Genomic DNA, 20201 nt, shown 5'->3' with positions numbered 1-20201 from the left:
CCGGAGAGTTCCTGTCTCCTTTCCTAGCTATGTAGTTAGGCTTGGTGCCCCACATTTCCCCCAAACAAAATGCCTAGGAAGGAGATGTCCACTTTTCTCAGCTCTAGGCACTTTCCCAAGATAAATGGTGACAAGAGGAATGCAGAGGGAATGCCCCCCCCCCCATTCCTTCTGCATTTGACAAGTAAGATATCACTTTGTGGAAGAATATAGGAAGGCGGGGGGGTAAAGTACAGGAATAGGATAAAAAAACCTGGGAGAAAAAAGACTAATGCCGCGTACACACGATCGGAAATTCGGCCAGCAAAAGACAAATTCCGTTCGTGTGTATGCAATTCCGATGCGCAAAAAAAACACGCATGCTCAGAATCAAGTATGAGATGGAGACGCTCAGTCTGGTAAAACGACCGTTCGTAATGGAGATGGCAAATTCATCACACTGCAAATTTTTACATCTTTCAATGCAGCAGATTCTCTTCTTCTTATAATGCTAGAAGAATGAAGTTGTTTTGCTGCTCACACAGACATCTCACAAACTGATTTATTTATTATTTCTCGTGATCTCCTGAATAATCTTTTTTGTTTTTCAAGCCTGATCTCCCTTTCCATTGTATTTTTTAAATGTACCTGTCATTTTTGAAGTAAAACACATAAACACGTAAATACACAAGTATTTCTGAAAAAAAAATATCCATTTATTTTGGGTCATAACAAACTAAAGAGGAAGGCAACGCTGGAGAAACTGGTGAAATTTGCCAAGCCTTTGTACCCCAGGGCAGACATCAATAATTTTACAGTCAAAATTGGTGGCCTGAGGAGTCCTTATAATAGTGACCACAATCCGGTCCAGGACTACAAGAGATCAGGAACAGCAGCAGATGACATATCTGGCCCCAGGCTGTGTTCATACAACAGCCTGCATCTTTTGCCAGACCATACTGAACCCAGGCCATCACTCTCTGGTCTTCCTTAGACGCTTCCTTCCAGGCTGTGGCTGTGGTGTTGGAGGTGTGGCAGGAGGTGGAGGAGGAGGACCATGGTTCAATTCACAAATGTGGCTTTGACTTTTGAGTTGGCCCTTCAACCCCTTACTAAGGCTTGTAACATTACTTCCTCACCTAAGAGGCGTTGGCCTTCCTCCATTTCCATCATTTTGCAGGCTATAATGTATGTAAAGTCCTCTTGAACACTGTGGGGGATTCTGAGGGCCGCTGTAGCCTTCAGAAATAGGCCAATTGCTGCCTCCTTCACGTTACTCCTCTTCCTGACACTTTCTGGTGGAAGGCGGAGGGGAGGGACCTGCGATTCTGGCAGGCTACTGGGGATGGCCACCTCCTGGCTGCCACTTTCCACTGTCTGGCTGAGGCTTTCCTGTGTATAAAAAAGGGACATCATTTTAGTTTTTGGTTCATCAATCACACACAATTTTCATCTCATGACGGTTGCAAATTTAATGTTAATAATCAGAAAAGAACTAAATAAGTGAGAACTAGTGCGCAAAACCACAATGTGAGTATGGGAATTTTGAAACTGACGGTAAAATACCCGATGGAGAGCCGCCAACATAGATAGGTTCACTCAGCTCCCCAAAAATTAGTTAAATAAAGATATGTGGCGCTATTCCATCAATCAGTAGCAACAATAGAAATGTAAGATGTAATGGGCAGAACAAACCCCACCTTCTACAATAAATGTACGGAGAAAGTACCCAATAGCTTGACAATATATGTCACCATACACGAGTGGATAAAAAATATGGAGATACAGTTCTGAAGTTATTTAATTTATTTAAATAATCAGAAAAGACTATCATTCTGCTGACTGGCTGAATATAGTGAGGTCTGACTAACTGAACACATATAGTGAGATCTGACTGATGAAAAGCAATCGATTATGCGGCTGAGATTTCATGGAAGGACTTGCTAATCAAGGATGCTGATGACTTGCAGATAGCCACGTGAGGATCTACAAGCCTGTACAAATAATACAGTAATGAAAATAAGGTACAGCAAAGATGACAATCTGTTAAAGTCGCATTGAGGTAATGATAGCTCACAATACATGGTTACTGAATATCGATTATAATTCCTCTTTAGGAGTAGCAGGATGACACAAAAGATTAAGAAGTCACATCCTCTGGACTGGAGGAAATAGGGCCGTTCGTCCAAACTGTGATGGAAAACGATGGATGGGCTACTTATTTATGTTTATAAGTATGGAAGAAACAATTAGGATCTGAAGGCAGAATTCTCAGTTTCTCCAACTCATCTCCTAAATGATTAATAAAGACAGCTTGTTAAACATCTCTAGAGAATTACACAGCACAGTACAATTACAATACACTACATTGCCAAACGTTGTGGATACCTGACCATCACACCTACATGAGCTTGTTGGTGATCCCATTCCAAAATAATGGGTGTTAATATGGAGTTGTCCTGCTGTCCTGGAAAAACCTCACTGCCATCATTTGGAGGGGTTTCCACATACTTTGGAAACACCTAACTGCCATAATTTGCAGGGGTCTCCATATACTTTGGAAATACCTGGCTACCATCATTTGGAGGGGTCTCCACATACTTTTCAAAACACTTGAATGCTTTCATGTGGAGGGGTCTTTCCAAATTTTTGGAAAAAACAATTGACTGCCATCATTTGGAGGGGGTCTCCAGATACTTTTAGAAATTTAGGTAGGTCTTTGCTCCATTTCCCTTGGTCCCCCACGACTCCTTTCGTCCATCAGAGCCAGGAGTTGTCACATTGTGTAAGCTAGATGTGATGATGGTGTTGGAGCTCACACAGGGCTAGTGACTTTCTTCCCTCCGTCATTTAGCTCCTTCCTCCTGTATTGAGTCCTGGCAATTGACTGCTGCATTCTTGGAGAAAGGGGAATACTGGATGTCATGTGTATATAGCTGTATACACTACACAAGACGGATGTACTCACAATGTGTGTATACTGTGTAACGTATACAGCTATATACACATGACATCCAGGCTAGGCATGTGCAATTCGTTTCGTTCCGAATTCGTTTTTTAACGAATTTCGACAAATTCATTAATTCGGGAATATCCGAATTAATGAAAACCCGTTTAACGAATTTTTTTCCAAATATTCGTAAATTCGATAAAATTGGACATTCGTACATTCGTACATTAGTACATTAGTGAATTCGTAAATTCGGAAATCTGAAATAATAGTTAACTAATAATAACTTAACTATTAGTAATTACTAGTAACTTTTAAATTATAGGTATTGTAATTTCCTTTAAAATTTGGCTGTTAGTGAATGTAACACATACAAATTTATCCGAAGTTATGAATGATCCGAAAAAAACTGAATGGAACGTAATGAATAATATATATAATATATATAATAACAACGTTTTATTATTATTATTTATTATTAATTTGTTCCGTTCCATTTGTTTAGATGCAGCATTCGTTTTGGATAATTCGTAACTTCGGATAAATTCGTATTTGTTATGTTCACTGACAGTCAAATTTTGCTATTTCAGATTTTTGAATTTTCGGGTTTTCAAACTTCGAATTTACAAATTTCCGAATTTTCTAATTTACAAATGTACGATTTTACGAATTTACGAAAGTACGAATTTACAAATGTACAAATGTAAAAATGTACGAATGTGCGAATTTACGAATGTACAAATGTACGAATGAACGCATTTACGAATTAACGAATGAACGAATTTACGAATCGCGATCATAACGGATGACCCAAAAAATGAAAAAAATAATAACCTAATGAAACGAAAACGAAAATGAACAATTTTTTTGGCTGTGCACATGTCTAATCCAGGCACTTGGAAGAAGACAAATAATCCCCCAAAAAGGCCCCCCGATGTCCAGCTGTGCATCACATCCGACCTGCCCTGGCGTCTGAGTCTGACAGGCTGGAGTGCAGGTGTGGATAAATCAGGCATCATGATCATGGAACTACTCAGCGAGCAACACTTTTCACATATTTATTTGTAAACAAATTTTGAAAACCATTTATTATTTTCCTTCCACTTCACAATTATGTGCCACTTTGTGTTGGTCTATCTCATAAAATCCCAATAAACTACATTTACTTTTTTGGTTGTAACATGACAAAATGTGAAAAATTTCAAGGGGTATGAATACTTTTTCAAGGCACTGTAAACAAACTATATAAACATTAAACCAAATTATAACTGGTGCAAATGGGATTTAAGTATCGGCATCATCTAACCCAGAAAAATAAAGGTCATTGTGTGCACACTACACACTACAGCCCCAATAGCAGGTAGGCGTATGTGTTCCTGACAAATGGGTACTCCTGGTGGTGACTTGCATGTAACTGTCAGTGTTGGCTGGCTTTCGTTGGGGCCCTTCTGTAAGGTGGTGTATGTGTAGCTGTCCCTTTAAGAGTGTGCAACAAACAGCTAGTGGGCTACTAGACAAGGAGCAGCCTCTCCTGGATAAACTGTGTCAGTGATGAGATAAGCACAGGTGGTTCAGTTCACCCTTCCTGGTACACAGGGATCTGGTCCAGATCACTTGGTGGTCTGCAGTCCCCTGAAATCAGGTTTGAAGGCTCCCCCTGCACCGTGCCCTCCTGACTTCCCCCTCCTGCACTGTGCCCCCCCTGACCCCTCCCTGTAAAATGCCCTCCTGATGCCCCAAGCACTGTGCCCTCCTGATCCCCCAGCATTGTTCCCTCCTGACCCCCCAGCACCATACCCTTTTGACACCCCAGTACCATGCCCCTTCGACCCCCATATACCTTGCCCTCCTGACCCCAGCCCTACATATTAATGACCTCTGTACAATGCCCTATATGCTACTGACCTCTGTCTGCTGCCCTACATGCTACTGGCCTCTGTACAATGCCCTACATGCTATTGACCTCTGTAAGCTGCCCTACATGCTATTGACCTCTGTAAGCTGCCCTACATACTACTGACCTTTACTGACCTCTGTACACTGCCCCACATACTACTTACACTGTCTAGAAATCAGAGCATATAGCCAGGGCTGAAACTAGTCAAGAAAAGCAGCCTGCAGTACCAGATGTTCTGGTTTCATGATGAACGCTGGCATCAGACTTGTGGGGATGACCAATTACTCCCCAGGCATGAAAAAAATGGTGAATGAAAGTGAATGCCGAGTTTCTCACTGAAGCTATCTTTTGAGGTAGGCTGAATGTATATTTTTACAGTGACATTAGTTTTAGTAGATTTTTCTAGATTTTCTTCATACCGTCTTTTTATTTAGGCTTGCTAGTTAATTTCTTCAAAAAAAAAAAAAACCCAGTGATCTTTGATTTCTTTATTATTGTCCAGGTAGATCTCCATCTCTTAAAGGTTGCCTACCCCTGATCTGTCCACTACATCGATGTAACATACATCCTACTTGACAAGCTAAAACCTTGTACACACAATGAGAATATCGAATGAATGATCGCCATTTTTTGTTCTGGACGTGCCCCATGACTAAACTATTTTGGGAATCCATTGCACCATGGATTAAAAAACTGACAATTAGACCCATAGAGGTTACTCCTATTCACTTTCTGTTTCATGGGATGCCATGTTCTAAAAAGTTTTATAAAAAAAAGCATTACATCTCATCTGCTGAATGCCGCAAAAGTACTAATACCAAGATTATGGAAGCAGGAGAGAGGCCCCACTTTGATGGAATGGAAAAAGGAAGTCAATGTAATAATGGAGGCAGAATGATGGGTATATACAATTAAGGACCAAAAAGATAAGTTTAAAGATACAGTGCATTGCAAAAGTATTCACCCCCCTTGCCATTTTTCGTGCTTTGTTGCCTCACAACCTGGAATTAACATGGATTGTTTGAGGATTTGTATCATTTAATTTACAGAACATGCCCACAACTTTTCTTCACAATAAAAAAAAAAACATCTTCAAACAACAAATAGGACAAAATAACAGAAAAAGTTAATGTGCATAACTATTCACCCCCCTAAAGTCAATACTTTGTAGAGGCACATTTTGCGGCTATCACAGCTCCAAGTCGCTTTGCATAAGTCTCTATGAGCTTGCCACATCTTACCACTGGGATGTTTGCACATTCCTCCTTGCAAAACTGCTCCAGCTCCTTCAAGTTGGACGGTTTGCGCTTGTGAACAGCAATCTTTAAGTCTGACCACAGATTTTCTATTGGATTAAGGTCTGGGCTTTGACTAGGCCATTCCAACACATTTACATATTTCCCCTTAAACCACTCAAGTGTTGCTTTAGCAGTGTGTTTGGTGTCATTGTCCTGCTGGAAGGTGAACCTCCATTCTAGCCCCAAATCACACACAGAGTGGTACAGGTTTTGCTCAAGAATATTCCTGTATTTAGCACCATCCATTTTTCCCTCAACTCTGACCAGTTTCCCAGTCCCGACTGCTGAAAAACATCCCCACAGCATGATGCTGCCACCACCATGTTTCACTGTGGGGATGGTGTTCTTTGGGTGATGTGATGTGTTGGGTTTGCGCCAGACATAGCGTTTTCTTTGATGGCCAAAAAGTTAAATTTTAGTCTCATCAGACCAGAGCACCTTCCTCCATACATTTTGGGAGTCTCCCACATGCCTTTTCGCAAACTCAAAATGTGCCATTTTGTTTTTTGCTGAAAGTAATGGCTTTCTTCTGGCCACTCTGCCATAAAGCCCAACTCTATGAAGCGTACAGCTTATTGTCGTCCTATGTACAGATACTCCAGTCTCTGCTGTGGAACTCTGCAGCTCCTCCAGGGTTATCTTAGGTCTCTGTGCTGCATCTTTGATTAATGCCCTCCTTGACCAGTCCGTGAGTTTTTGTGCAGGTTTGCTGTTGTTCCATGTTCTTTCCATTTAGTTATGATAGATTTGATGGTGCTCCTAGGGATCATCAAAGATTTGGATATTTTTTTTATAACCTAACCCTGACTTGTACTTCTCAACAACATTGTCCCTTACTTGTTTGGAGAGTTCCTTGGTCTTCATGGCAGTGTTTGGTTAGTGGTGCCTCTTGCTTAGGTGTTGCAGCCTCTGGGGCCTTTCAAAAAGGTGTGTGTATATGTAATGACAGATCATGTGACACTTAGATTGCACACAGGTGGACATCATTTCACTAATTATGTGACTTCTGAAGGTAATTGGTTGCACCAGAGCTTTTTATGGGCTTCATAACAAAGGGGGTGAATACATACGCACAAATATGAATTTAGTTGGTGGGAAGAAGGAGATGAGAGAGGGAGGGAAAAAGGGAGGGATGGAATCCTCCCTTTTTTTTCTCTCTCTCTCCTTTTCCAAAAGAGGTTGTTCAAATTAAGGTATATGCACTAAATATAGAGCACTTGAGTGTGTATTTTTTTATACTGTAAATGCTTTTGAAGTTTAGATTATGTTTGACATGAATGGATTATAGTGAATTTTTATAGCAGAATACATATTGACGTAAACTGATGAATTTATATGTCACATTTAAGGAACTCTAGATGAACAGTGTTCATCCTTAATGATAACACAGGTTTTTATTTTTTTTCCCTTTTTATATATATATATTTTTTTCTTTTCAAAGGGGATGTTTAAATCAAGGAAGATGCACTAAATATAGAGCACATGAGTATATTTTTTATATTGTAAATGTTTTTGAAGATTAGACTATGTTGGATACAAATGGACTATAATGAATTTTCAAGGCACATTTTTTTTTTTTTTATTATCTCTCTCTCTCTCCACCCCCCCTCCCCTCTGTCGCTGCCGTTCTCCCTTTTCATACCCTCACTTATCATAGGATTTATTGTGGGGGGGGTTCGTTTGGTTATTTATTTTATTTATTTTTTGTGTTAATTGTTTAGGTAGAAAAAAATATATTTTATTGTATTTTAATGTATTTTATAAACATAAAAATTTGTAAGATTTAGATGTAAGAAAAGGGAACATACATTGAAATATGTAAATGTTCTCCCGATTGGAGATGTTTGTTGTTGTGCTTTGATTCAATAAAGATATTTAAAAAAAAAAAAAAAAAGAAAAGGAAGAGGTTACTAAAAGAAAATACTCATACAACAGAATACAACTTTGTGTGTTGTTTTGTATAGTAATGTATTTTTTTGTTTTCGAACATGTGTGGTCTTGCTCTTGCGATTGTGTTCGGATGAATAATATACTAATAAAACGAAAATCATACGACCTGGTATCGTACGAGAAAAAAATTTGTGTTTGTCCCTTCGGATAATTTTGGATGAACTTCCGTGATTGGCTCTCAAAAGCTGTGTACTAACTATCAGATTATCGACAATCGCTTTGAATTTTCTGTTCTAGGCTTAACCCCTTGCTTACTGGGCACTTAAACCTCCTTCCTGCCCAGGCCAATTTTCAGCACTTTGTATGACAATTGCGCAGTCATGCAACACTGTACTTAAACACATTTTTTAATAATTTTTTTCACACAAATAGAGCTTTCTTTTGGTGGTATTTAATCACCATTGGGTTTTTTTTATTTTTTGCTAAAAAAAACAAAAAGAGATCGAAAATTTTGAAAAAAAAAAAAATGTTTCATAGTTTTGTTATAACATTTTGCAAACAGGTATATTTTCTCCTTCACTGCTGGCCACTCTGGCCACTGATAAGCTGCACTGATAGGCACTGATAGGTGGCACTGATGGGCTCTGATTGGCAGCACTAATGGGCACCGGTAGGTGGCACTGATAATGGGTATTGATAGGTGGCACTGGTGGGCACAGATTGGGACCGATGTCCCTGTAACAAAAGCTGGTTACCGTCTTTCTTATTCTCTCCTCACACTGACCTTGAGGAGAAAAAAAGCCGATCACCGACTTCTGTTTTCTTCCATGATCAGCTGTCATTGGCTGACAGCTGATCACATGGTAAAGGGCCGCTGTCATTGGCCTTTTACCCTGATCTGTGAGATCAGCCGAAGGACTCGATGACCACAGAGCCCGGCGTGCGAGTAGCATGATCACTGGAAGCCTGCGCTGTAACCGTCTTTCAGCTATAGCGTGGGCGGAAAGTGGTTAAGGGTTTTGATAACAATCTCAGGCCATCCCAAAGGAGAATGTGTACCAACCAGTTGCCTGGTAATAGTATGTAAATTAGGGCAGCTCCCACATTTGAGGGCACATCCAGATCTAAACACGATTCTAAAGCTTTGTAATAAGGAAATTGTTTACAAATTTGCATTACAAATGTTCAAGTACATTTTGTATGTTTGTATTCCACTTCCATTACTCTACATTCAAGCAAGGAGGCTATCTCCAGTGAAACAGCTGAATACCCAAGTCAAATACAAATATGGAAGCTTTTTTCATCGACTAAAGCTGTGGTCTCCAAATTGTGGACTGGGGGCCAGATGTGGCCCTATGTCTCCAAACTGTGGCCCTTGGGGCACTATTTCATCCACTGATACCAACAATGGGGCATAATTCCCCCACTGACACCAATGAAGGGGATATTTCCTCACAATGATACCAACAATGGGCACAATTCCTCCCAATGACAGCAACAATGGGGACCCATTTCCTCCCACTTACACCAATAATGGGGATCAATGAAGGGGCACAATTTCTCTCAATGACACCAATGATGGGACCCATTTCCTCCCACTTACACCAATAACACTCATAACCAATTACACTCTCACTGAAACAAACAATGGGGCATTATTTTTCCCCACTGATGTTGGGACCTTTTCTACTCCTACTGGCCACAGTCTGGCCCTCCTAAAATCTGAAGGAAAGTAAACTGGCCCTTTGTTTAGAAAGTTTGGAGACCCCTGTACTAAAGGATTTGTATTTCTGTCCATCCGGTCCTGGGATTTACACAGCTCTGTCTAGCAGAAAAGGGACCTGAAAGCTTTTTTACTGCAGTTTCACTTTCACATTCTGCAACCCCTCCATGTTGATGGATAGTGAAAGGAGAAGAAACACACTTATGAGCTCATCTCTCTGACCTGCTCTCCTCCTATCAGCATGTTGCTTGCACTGCTGTACCATAGCTCCCAACTTTTTGAGATGGCAACGAGAGACACCTATTAGCAAAAGTATGTAGGAATAGGACACACCCCCTGTCACGCCCCCTTAAAGCAAAATTATACAAAAATAATGGTTAGTTAAACCCACAAGTGCATTTTTTTAATCACTACTATTAGTATACCTTTTATACTGGCTTTTGAAATTTACAAATGCAACCATTTAGAATTAAGATGAAAGGTTTAGCACTTGGAAACACTTTTTGAAAGATAAATAGTGCATTTTATATACAACTATACAGATCAGACCAAAATGAGGGACAAATGAGGAGGGAAGAGGAAAGAGGGACAGAGGGATTTTGTTCCAAATCAGGGACAGTCCCTCGAAATCAGGGACAGTTGGGAGCTATGCAGTACAATTGATTAGCTCCTTGTGCTGATTCTTCCTCTGTGAGCTCTGTTGGTATCAGCCTCTTGAAATCTACTGTACAGTCTGTACAAGTCAAATGTTTGCACCTATATTAATTGCTTCAAAAAAATATATAATTATCTAATTATAAAGTAATAGTCTAAAAAATGTCATTTGGATTGAATTTCTATTATAGATTCATTCCTATGATCGTCAACTCCATCTAGTGACCAAAATCACGCACATGATTGAGGTATTTCAGAAACCAATACCACATTTTGGCCACTAGATGGAGATGACAATCATAGAAATTAATCTATAGTATTGCAGAAATTATGGCCAAAATTTGTTTTGCATTCATTCAAAGAATAGACCCCTTAAAAGGGCCCTTCACTCCCATAAAGTGACCTAACCTCCCTGCACTCATCCCCTCCATGAAGTCAAAATGCAGATTTATTTTTTGTCTTCTGTTTTACATTTTTTTTTTTTTTTACAGTAGAGTTCCTACTATGATGAGCCCTTTCTGTATATGGCGGTTACATTTTCTTTCTTCCGGGTGCAAAGAGTGTGTCTTGTCTTTTTGCAGCAATTCTAAAACTACAGTCAAAGAACCAATAGACAGATGAAATGCATATATAGGAACTGTTTTACCTGCCAAATGATTTGTATTTCTGTCTATCCAGTCCTGAAATTTACACAGCTCTGTCACAAAACACAGCCCCATGTGGCAGTGGAAAAGACCTAATTTAACAATTACAGGGCTTTTACCCCCCCCCCCCCCCTCCAGTTACTGGACAGTGAAAGAAAAAACAGCAGACTGTGTTCTCTCCTCTCATCAGCATATTCCTTAAATCGGAGTTCCACCCAAAAATTGCACTTCCGCTTTTAGTGAAGATGACCCCCTGACATGCTACATTTGGCATGCCATTTTATTTTGGGGGGGGGGGCAGATACCCTCTTCTCCCAAGTTCACCTCTCCCCCCTCCCTCTGTGCAATCTGCTGGGACACGTCACAGGTCCCAGAAGATTGCCCGGCCAATCACAGCACGGCTCATGCATGCGCAGTGTGCGCCCGACTGTACAGCCACAGCTGGGCGCCCACAGTCAGAAGGCCGGCGCCGCGGAGAGGAGCCGGCACCACTGGACCATGGGACAGGTGAGTGTCCGATTATTTTTTGTAGCTGCTGCCTTTTATATGGGTGGAACTCCCCTTTAAGCTGCAGCACAGTTGTCTCCAGTGGTGGCTGGTGCTAAACATTTTTGGGGGGGCGGCAAACAAACCCCCCCAGGTTTAGAATCACCCCTCCAGTGGTCATGGCGCCGCGGCTTCCCCAGCTTTACCTCTCAGCCAACCCGGTCTTCGTTAGATCTACCTCCTGTCCTGATTGGCCGGGAGGAGAAGCTGGAAACCAATAGCGAATATTGATTGGAATCACAAGTAGGATGGTTGCGCCCCCTGAGGCTCTAATCATGTGCTTGAAAAAAAATAAAAAGACCTAATGGAAAAGTTAGTTAGCCTGGCCCCCTGCGCATGCAAACTAGGGGGGCGGCCCCTTTGCGCCCCTTATGGACCGGCCGCCACTGGTTGTCTTCTTGTGCAGCGTGTTTCTCCCCTGGTCTGAGCTCTGCTGTACAGGGACTGAAAAAGAATTTAGATACTACCACTGCTTGCATTATTAAAAAAAATGCATTACATGATGTTATTATTAAATAGAGAGCTAAGTTAATTTGTGTATTTTAAGTAGGGTTGTCCCGATACCACTTTTTTAGGACCAAGTACAAGTACCGATAAGTACTCGCCGATACCGATTACTGATACTTTTTTTTTAATGTCACGTGACAGTGTTTTTTTTTTTTTGGGGGGGGGGGGGGGTGAACGGTGTATGTGTGTGTGTTTTTTTTTTTTTTTTATTTACAATTTTTTTATTTTTTACAATAATATTTTTTTTTTATTCTTTATTGCAATATGTGGTTTTTTTTTTTGGTTTTTTTAATCAGCCCTGTTGGGCTTTGCTGAGATATCAGGGGTCTTAACAGACCTCTGATATCTCCCCCTTGAGACAGAGAAAGAGACCGAGGATAGAGATTCCCCAGTCCCTTTCTCTGCAGCCTCAGCTGCACTGAGAATGAATGGAGAGAAGACAGCGGCTCCTCTCCATTCATAAACGGACACATCGTAATCACAGGAGATTACAATGTTTCAGTTATGTGAATGGACAGAGTCAGGTGACTCTATCCATACACAAAGGAAGGAGGAGGAGGACGGCGGAACGGAGGGGGAGAACGGAGGGGGAGAACAGAGGGGGACAGAGAAGGAGAGAGGAACGGAGGGGGCAGTGGAGGCACAAAGGAGGGAGGAACGGAGGGGACAGCGGAGAGACACAGAGAAGGAGAGAGGAACGGAGGGGGACAGAGGAACGAAAGGGGCATGGAGGAGGATGCAGTGACAGTCAGCGGTGAGCGATCACCGCTGTATGTCACTAAAGCTGCTGAAAGCCGCTGGGGGAGAATCTTGTAACTCCCCCATGCGCCGATCACAGCTGACTTCCGGGTATTGGGGGAAGCATCGGGAGCATTTGCCCGAGTAAAAGTACTTGGGCAAATGCTCGGTATCAGTGCCGATACCGATGCTAGTATCGGGACAACCCTATGTCTGGAGTGCAGCCTTAAAGTGATCAATATTCCACCAAGTTTATTATATAGACCATATCTCCACTATTCTCCTCTTCTCTGGGAAGAATAAATTCAGTTCAGCTAATCTTTTCTCTGTACCCTTTAACACTATTAACCAGTTTATAATCCCATGATTGAATCATTTGTCAAAAGTGAAAGATTTACATATGAGCACAATGAACAATAGTCACGTTGCGCTAATCAATAAACAATCCAGAAGTCCTCACAAAAGAATACAAGAGCAAAAGCTCCACATAGTGTGAAATGCCTTTAAGCCGCCATTCACACTGAACTCACACGATTTCAAACCCACATTTCAGTGTGAGTTCAGGGGGCAATTTGAATGTCTATTAACTACTTCCCGCCCGGGGTACGTCATATGACGTCCTTGTCTTTGTGCGGGTATATCTGATGCCTGCAGCTACAGGCATCCTTCAGATATCGGCTTTTTAAGCCAGCAATTCCTTGCACCATAAGAATAATCATAGCGGCTGCTCCGCCGCTTGATTGTTCTTATGATCGACGAGAGGGGACGCCCCCCTCCCGCTGCCCTCCGGTGCTTCTACCGAATCACCGCTTCCATTGGTGAGTCGGACACAGGATCCGCCGGCCCCCGGATGGTGACCATAGAGATTTCCAGCGGACCAGATGGTCACCGGAGTCTCTATGATCGTTCCGAGGCCGGGCGCGATGTTATGACGTCACGCCCGGCCTCTGCATTCAAATGAATGGCGCTGCCTCGGCTGAGAAGCCGAGATCGTTTTATTTATTTTTTTTTTTCAGGCTTCCCAGCCTAGAGGTGAGATGTGAGGTCTTATTGACCCCACATCTCACTGTAAAGAGGACCAATCATGCCATATTCCTATTACAAGGGATGTTTACATTCCTTGCAATAGGAATAAAAGTGATCTTTTTTTTTTTTTTTAAAGTGTCAAACTAAAAAAACAAACACATTACAATAAAAAAAAAAAAAATGTAAAGCGCCCCTGTCCCCGTGTGCTCGCACGCAGAAGCGAACTCATACGTAAGTCCCGCCCACATATGAAAACGGTGTTCAAACCACACATGTGAGGTGTCGCTGCGAATGTTAGAGTGAGAGCAATAGTTCTAGTTCTAGACCTCCTCTGTAACTCAAAACATGTAACCAGTAAATTTTTTTTAAAGTGTCGCCTATGGGGATTTTTAAGTACCGAAGTTTGGCACTATTCCACGAGCGTGTGCAATTTTGAAGCATGACATGTTGGGTATCTATTTACTCAGCATAACTTCATCTTTCACATTATGCAATTTTTTTTTTTTAAAGCATGAAACAGTTTTTTTCCCCAAAAAAAAGTGTTCGAAAAATTGCTGCGCAAATACTGTGCGAGATAAAAAGTTGCAACGACCGCCATTGTATTGTATAGGGTCTTTGTTAAAACCCCCAAACATTATTAATGATTTTTTTATGTAATTTTCTAGCAAAAAAATGAATGTTACATGTAGGAGAGAAATGTCAGAATAGGCCTGGATGGGAAGTGGTTAAAATCGCCCCTGAAGTCATTAAAAGTAGTGCAGGAACTACTTTTGAAAATTGGTGCGGCGCCGCAAAGTCAGCGCTGCACCGATTGGGACAGTGCCATTGCCGGTAATAGGCTGCGATTTGGCATATCAAATCGTGCCGATGTGAACAGGGGCTTAAAGGTGAATGCGCATCAAAGTGGAGTTCCAGCCTGTATTTAAAAAAAAATGAAAAGTCAGCAGCTACAAATACTGTAGCTGCTGACATTTAATATAAGGACACTTACCTGTCCAGGTACCCCGTGAAGTCGGCACCCCTAGCTGATTCGTCCATCGGCTTCGGGTGTAGGTACTGGCATCCTTACTAGGGGAAACAGGCTGTGAAGCCTTGCGGGTTCACAGTCTGTTTCTTACTGCGCATGTGCGAGTCGCGCTGCGCTTTCTAAATGGCCCCGTTGTCTTCTGGGACCTGTGTGTGACTAATCACTAAGGATAGGTTTGCATCTATGCATGTGTGGTTGATGTGTTTTTGCAGAACATTTAAAGTGTTTTGCATTTTTTTGGGAAGTGTTGTTGGTAGAAGAGGTGCGTGTGCAGGAAATCTTGCATGTTTTGGTGCATTTTTGGCATTTTTTGAGCAATTCCATGGAGCCAAAAATGCGCCGTGCTGTGTGTAAAGAAATCCCTGCACCTTTGCAAAAAACGCAATGCAGTACGCTGCATACATGTGACCCAAATAAGATTCTAAAGCCATGTCTTTAATATTTAATCACTTTGAGAGTTTTGCTTCTTGCAGCTGAAAACCCTTTATAATAAAATGGTTATCCCCCTTATGTGTAGCAAACCCTTGTTTAAATCCCATCAGAAGAAACTGCAGGTATAGATTTTATGTGTACCGAGGGAGGAGGGACGTGTTGACGTCACCACGCTGTTTGATGATAGCTTTATATCCATATGAGTTTTAAACTGAATAAATGTAAGTGCAATACTTTTTTATACTATATAAAAGTTTAAGGCAATCTTACACTATGGCGTTTGACTCCACTGACTGATTACGAGAGTTGGGAGTGCTTGGTTTCAGTGATCCATCCCATGATCAGCCCCAGCCATTAGGAGACCTCTGAGTTTACAAGGCCTTGGCTAGGCAATAGCCACAAGCCTGCAAAGCTTGCCATCTGGTAAGCGTGTTTTTCGTAAGGTGGTCGTGTACACTAGAGCAGTGTGAGTCACTGTGGTGCTGTCATCATATGAATTAAGGTGTCCTTTTATGAAACTGAGATCAGCAGCGATCCTGAGTCTCACCGCTGATCTCAGCTCATTACCAGTTTATGAAACTGAGATAATCAGCGGAGAACATGTTCTCCGCTGATTATCTCAGCACAGTGAGAATTTGTAACTGACTTCACAGAAACGGCCAGTTTATGAAGGTGCGATCTCAGCACCTCACTGGCGATCTGTGACAGAATTCTCACTTTCTGATTCACCATTTCAGAAGTGGAGAATCAGAGTGAGAAGCCTGAAACTGGTTAAATTTATAGTGTGTATACATGTATGTATGTATGTATGTGTATATATATATATGTATATGTGTGTGTATATATATATATATATATATATATATCTATATAGATATAGATATATATATATATATATATATATATATCTATATATCTCTCTATATATAGATATATATATATCTCTATATATAGAGATATATATATATATATATATATATATATATATATATATATATATATATATATATATATATATATATATATATATATATATATATATATATAGATAAATAGATATTTATTGATATGTATAGACTATATCTATCTATAGATATATCTATATATAGATACATCTATTATATATATTTTTACATATATATATATATATAGATATATATATATATCTATATATATATAGATAGCTATATAGCTCTATATACAATATATCTATATATATATAGATATATGTATATATTTTATTTTTAGATGTTCACGTCTCTGGCTGGGTTCACACTTGTGCGATGCGTGAACCAGCGTGATTCCTAAGTGGGTTTTGACATCGCACCTACATTGACATCTGCGCACCACTGCGGGTGTCAATGTAAAGTTAATGACACCCCCAGATCATTTCACGGATCGCAGTGCGAACTATGTAATGGTGCAGGAATCGGATCGCATGGGTGTTCACACCCATGCGATCCGATTCCAGTGCGGACCAAATAAAGGGTCCTGTACCATTTTGGTGCAAATGCAATATGATTTAGGGCCAGTTCCCACTGCTGCGGTGTCCGAGATCGGATGTGATTCGCACCGCACTGCAGTGCAAAATCACATCCGATCTCTGTGCATACAGATAGTATTGCTAAATTTGCATTGCACTCGGACCAAACTTTTACAGGACCCTTTTTTTGGTCCACAGCAGAATCGGATCGCATGGGTGTTCACACCCATGCGATTCGATTACTGTCCGAGTTTGCAGATCGCACTGCGATATGCGAACTGATTTGGGGGTGTTGTTAACTTTTAGGCCCAGTTCACACTTGTGCGATGCCGGACATCGCACAGGCATCGTGTGTAATTCGCAGCACACTGCCATTCACATTACATGCGATGTCTGTGCGTTGCGATATCAGCTGTACAGGTAGTATGGCTGATATCGCACCGCATTCGGTGCAAACACGCACAGGACCCTTTTTTCTGTTCGGACCAGAATCGGATCGCATGTCCAGACTGTCAGTTCGCAGTGCGATATGCAAGCTGAACTGGGGGTGTCCTTAACAATGTATTGACACTCCCCAGCGATTCGCATATGGCAGTGTGAACTGACATGCGAGTCGGTGCGATGCGGGAACCCGCAGTGGATTCGCAGTGTTCTCGCATTGCACCAGTTTATCAATTTTTATGTTTATCAATTATGAAATATATTTTAATTTATTAATAAATATTTATACTTGTATACTTTATTAAAATTATTTTTTTAATGATTATAAATGTATTTTGCATTTATATGAATGGTGTATAGCTGCATTACATATGTGGATTACATTCATTTACTATACACCATTCACATTTAAATAGGGACATGTATGATCTTTAAATATTGATAAAAACAATGTTTTTTTTATAATTAGGTTAATGTATATTGTGTAGGGGGAATTTAACTTTATTATTTTATTAATATGTTGGGGAATAATGTGTGCTGAATTGTGTTACACTTTTGTATTTTATGGTTCCTCATACTGTAATCCCGCTATATCATGCGAGATTATAGTGAGAGGAGCCATTCTCAGGAGTTCCCGGCGTTTGTAGATCGCTCCTCAACTCAACATGAGAAGCGATCTACACACTTTCATAAACAGGCACTCAGAGGAGAGCGATCTCCTCTGAGAATGCCTGAGAACTGAAAAGCGGTATTTTACCGCACTTTCATAAAAGGACACCTATATGGACATTCATTTTTGCCGTCAATACGTTTTATTCCTCACGGATTTTGCACCAATTTGTAATGTTGGACATTTATTAACTTAGCGCGGCTCTTTTTGTTTTTATAGATTTTTTTTACATATTTACATAGTAGGTGAGGTTGAAAAAAGACACAAGTCCATCAAGTCCAACCTGTGTGTGCAATTTTATGTCAGTATTACATTACATATCCCTGTATGTTGCGGTCATTCGGGTGCTCATCTAATAGTTTTTTGAAAATATCTATGCTCCCCGCTGAGACCACCGCCTGTGGAAGAGAATTCCACATCCTTCCCGCTCTTATGCCCCGTACAGACGAGCGGACTTTTCAATGGACTAGGTCCGACAGTCTTTCCGACGGACTTTGCAGTGTAGGTCCGCTGGACTTTCAAACGAACGGACTTGCCTACACACGATCACACCAAAGTCCGACGGATTCGTACGTGATGACGTACGACCGGACTAAAATAAGGAAGTTGATAGCCAGTAGCCAATAGCTGCCCTAGCATCGGTTTTAGTCCGTCGGACCAGCATACAGACGAGTGGATTTTTCGACCGGACTCGAGTCTGTTGGAAAGATTTGAAACATGTTTTATTTCTAGGTCCGTTGGACTTTTGGGGAAAAAAAAGTCAGCTGGAGCCCACACACGATCGAATTGTCCGACGAAGTCCGGTCCGCTTGTGTGTACGCGGCATTACAGTAAAGAACCCTCTATGTAGTTTAAGGTTAAACCGCTTTTCTTCTAATTTTAGTGAATGGCCGCGTGTTTTATTAAATTCCCTTTCGCTGAAAAGTTTTATCCCTATTGTGGGGTCACCAGTATGGTATTTATAAATTGAAATCATATCCCCTCTCAAGCGTCTCTTCTCCAGAGAGAATAAGTTCAGTGCTCATAACTGCTATTATTTTGAACACGCACGTTTTAATTAGTGAGGTCCTTCAGTCTGTGAAAAAAAACAGATGCCAAACAGGTGGCCCTTATTTAAGGAGGAAGGCAGCACATGATGGTCATGCTAGGTATAGCATGAAAATCTGAGTAAAATGGTCCTTCCAGACATTGTTCAGAAGAACAGCATACTTAGATTAAAGTTGATTGGAGAGGGGAAAACATAAAGTAGTGTAGAAACTGATAGGCTGCTCAGCTAAAATTATCTCAGATGCTTTAAAATGGCAACCAAAACCGGAGAAATGTGGAAGAAAAGGGAAAACTACCATTCGAATGGATGGAAGAATAGTCAATATGGCAAAGACTCAGCCAATGATCAGCTCCAGGGTGATGAAAGAAGAATTAGCTTGGCTTCACATAGGCATCTTCCATCGGCAAGAAGCCCCCGTAAAGTCCCATTGTTGAAAAAACGACTGTTGCAGAAGAGATTAAAATTTAACAAAGAACACATTGACTGGCCTAAAGAGAAATGACGCAACATTTTGTGGGCTGATGAGATTGGTCTTTTTGGGTCTAGGGGCCGCAGACAGTTTGTCAGATGACCCCCAAACACTGAATTCAAGCCCCAGTACACTGGGGACGTTTCTCATACTATGGAATTGGGCCTATTTATTGCATACCAGGAATACTGGATCAGTTTGAATACATCAAAATACTTGAAGAGGTCATGTTGCCTTCTGACGAAGAGGAAATATCCTTGAAATGGGTGTTTCCACAAGACAACAACCCCAAACACACCAGTAAGTGATCAGTATCTTACATAGTTACATAATTGGTAAGGTTGAAAAAAAAGACACAAGTCCATCAAGTCCAACCTGTTCGTGTCCGCTTTTATGTCAATATTACATTGTATATCCCTGTATGTTGTGGACGTTTAGGTGCCTATCTAATCATTTTTTGAAATTATCATTGCTCCCCGCTGAAACCACTGCTCGTGGAAGAGAATTCCACATCCTTACCACTCTTACAGTAAAGAACCCTCTATGCCGTTTAAGGTAAAACCGCTTTTCTTCTCATTTTAGTGAATGGCCGTGTATCTTTTTTAAATGCCCTATCGCAGAAAAGTTTTATCCCTACTATGGGGTCACCAGTACGGTATTTGTACATTGAAATCATATCCCCTCTCAAGCGTCTCTTCTCCAGAGAGAACAAGTTCAGTGCTTGTAATCTTTCCTCATAACTAATATCCTCCAGACCCTTTATTAGCTTTGTTGCCCTT

The 20201-nt window shown here is 41.0% G+C and overlaps 1 protein-coding gene across 3 annotated transcripts in view; it reads right to left on the bottom strand.

Moving 5' to 3' along the window:
- Positions 1–671: 671 nt before the first annotated feature.
- Positions 672–20201, bottom strand: part of LOC141110647 (cell adhesion molecule CEACAM10-like) — a 124992-nt gene continuing 105462 nt past the window's right edge. For all 3 annotated transcript variants that reach the window (XM_073602122.1, XM_073602116.1, XM_073602115.1), the window contains one exon: positions 672–1371. In XM_073602122.1, coding sequence (XP_073458223.1) covers positions 1316–1371 — 56 coding nt within the window. In that variant the 3' untranslated portion in view covers positions 672–1315. The remainder of the gene's footprint in view (positions 1372–20201) is intronic.

The sequence above is a fragment of the Aquarana catesbeiana genome, linkage group LG10 (assembly GCF_042186555.1).
Source record: "Aquarana catesbeiana isolate 2022-GZ linkage group LG10, ASM4218655v1, whole genome shotgun sequence".
Taxonomy (NCBI): domain Eukaryota; kingdom Metazoa; phylum Chordata; class Amphibia; order Anura; family Ranidae; genus Aquarana; species Aquarana catesbeiana.
This window is presented reverse-complemented; position numbering and strand designations above follow the sequence as displayed.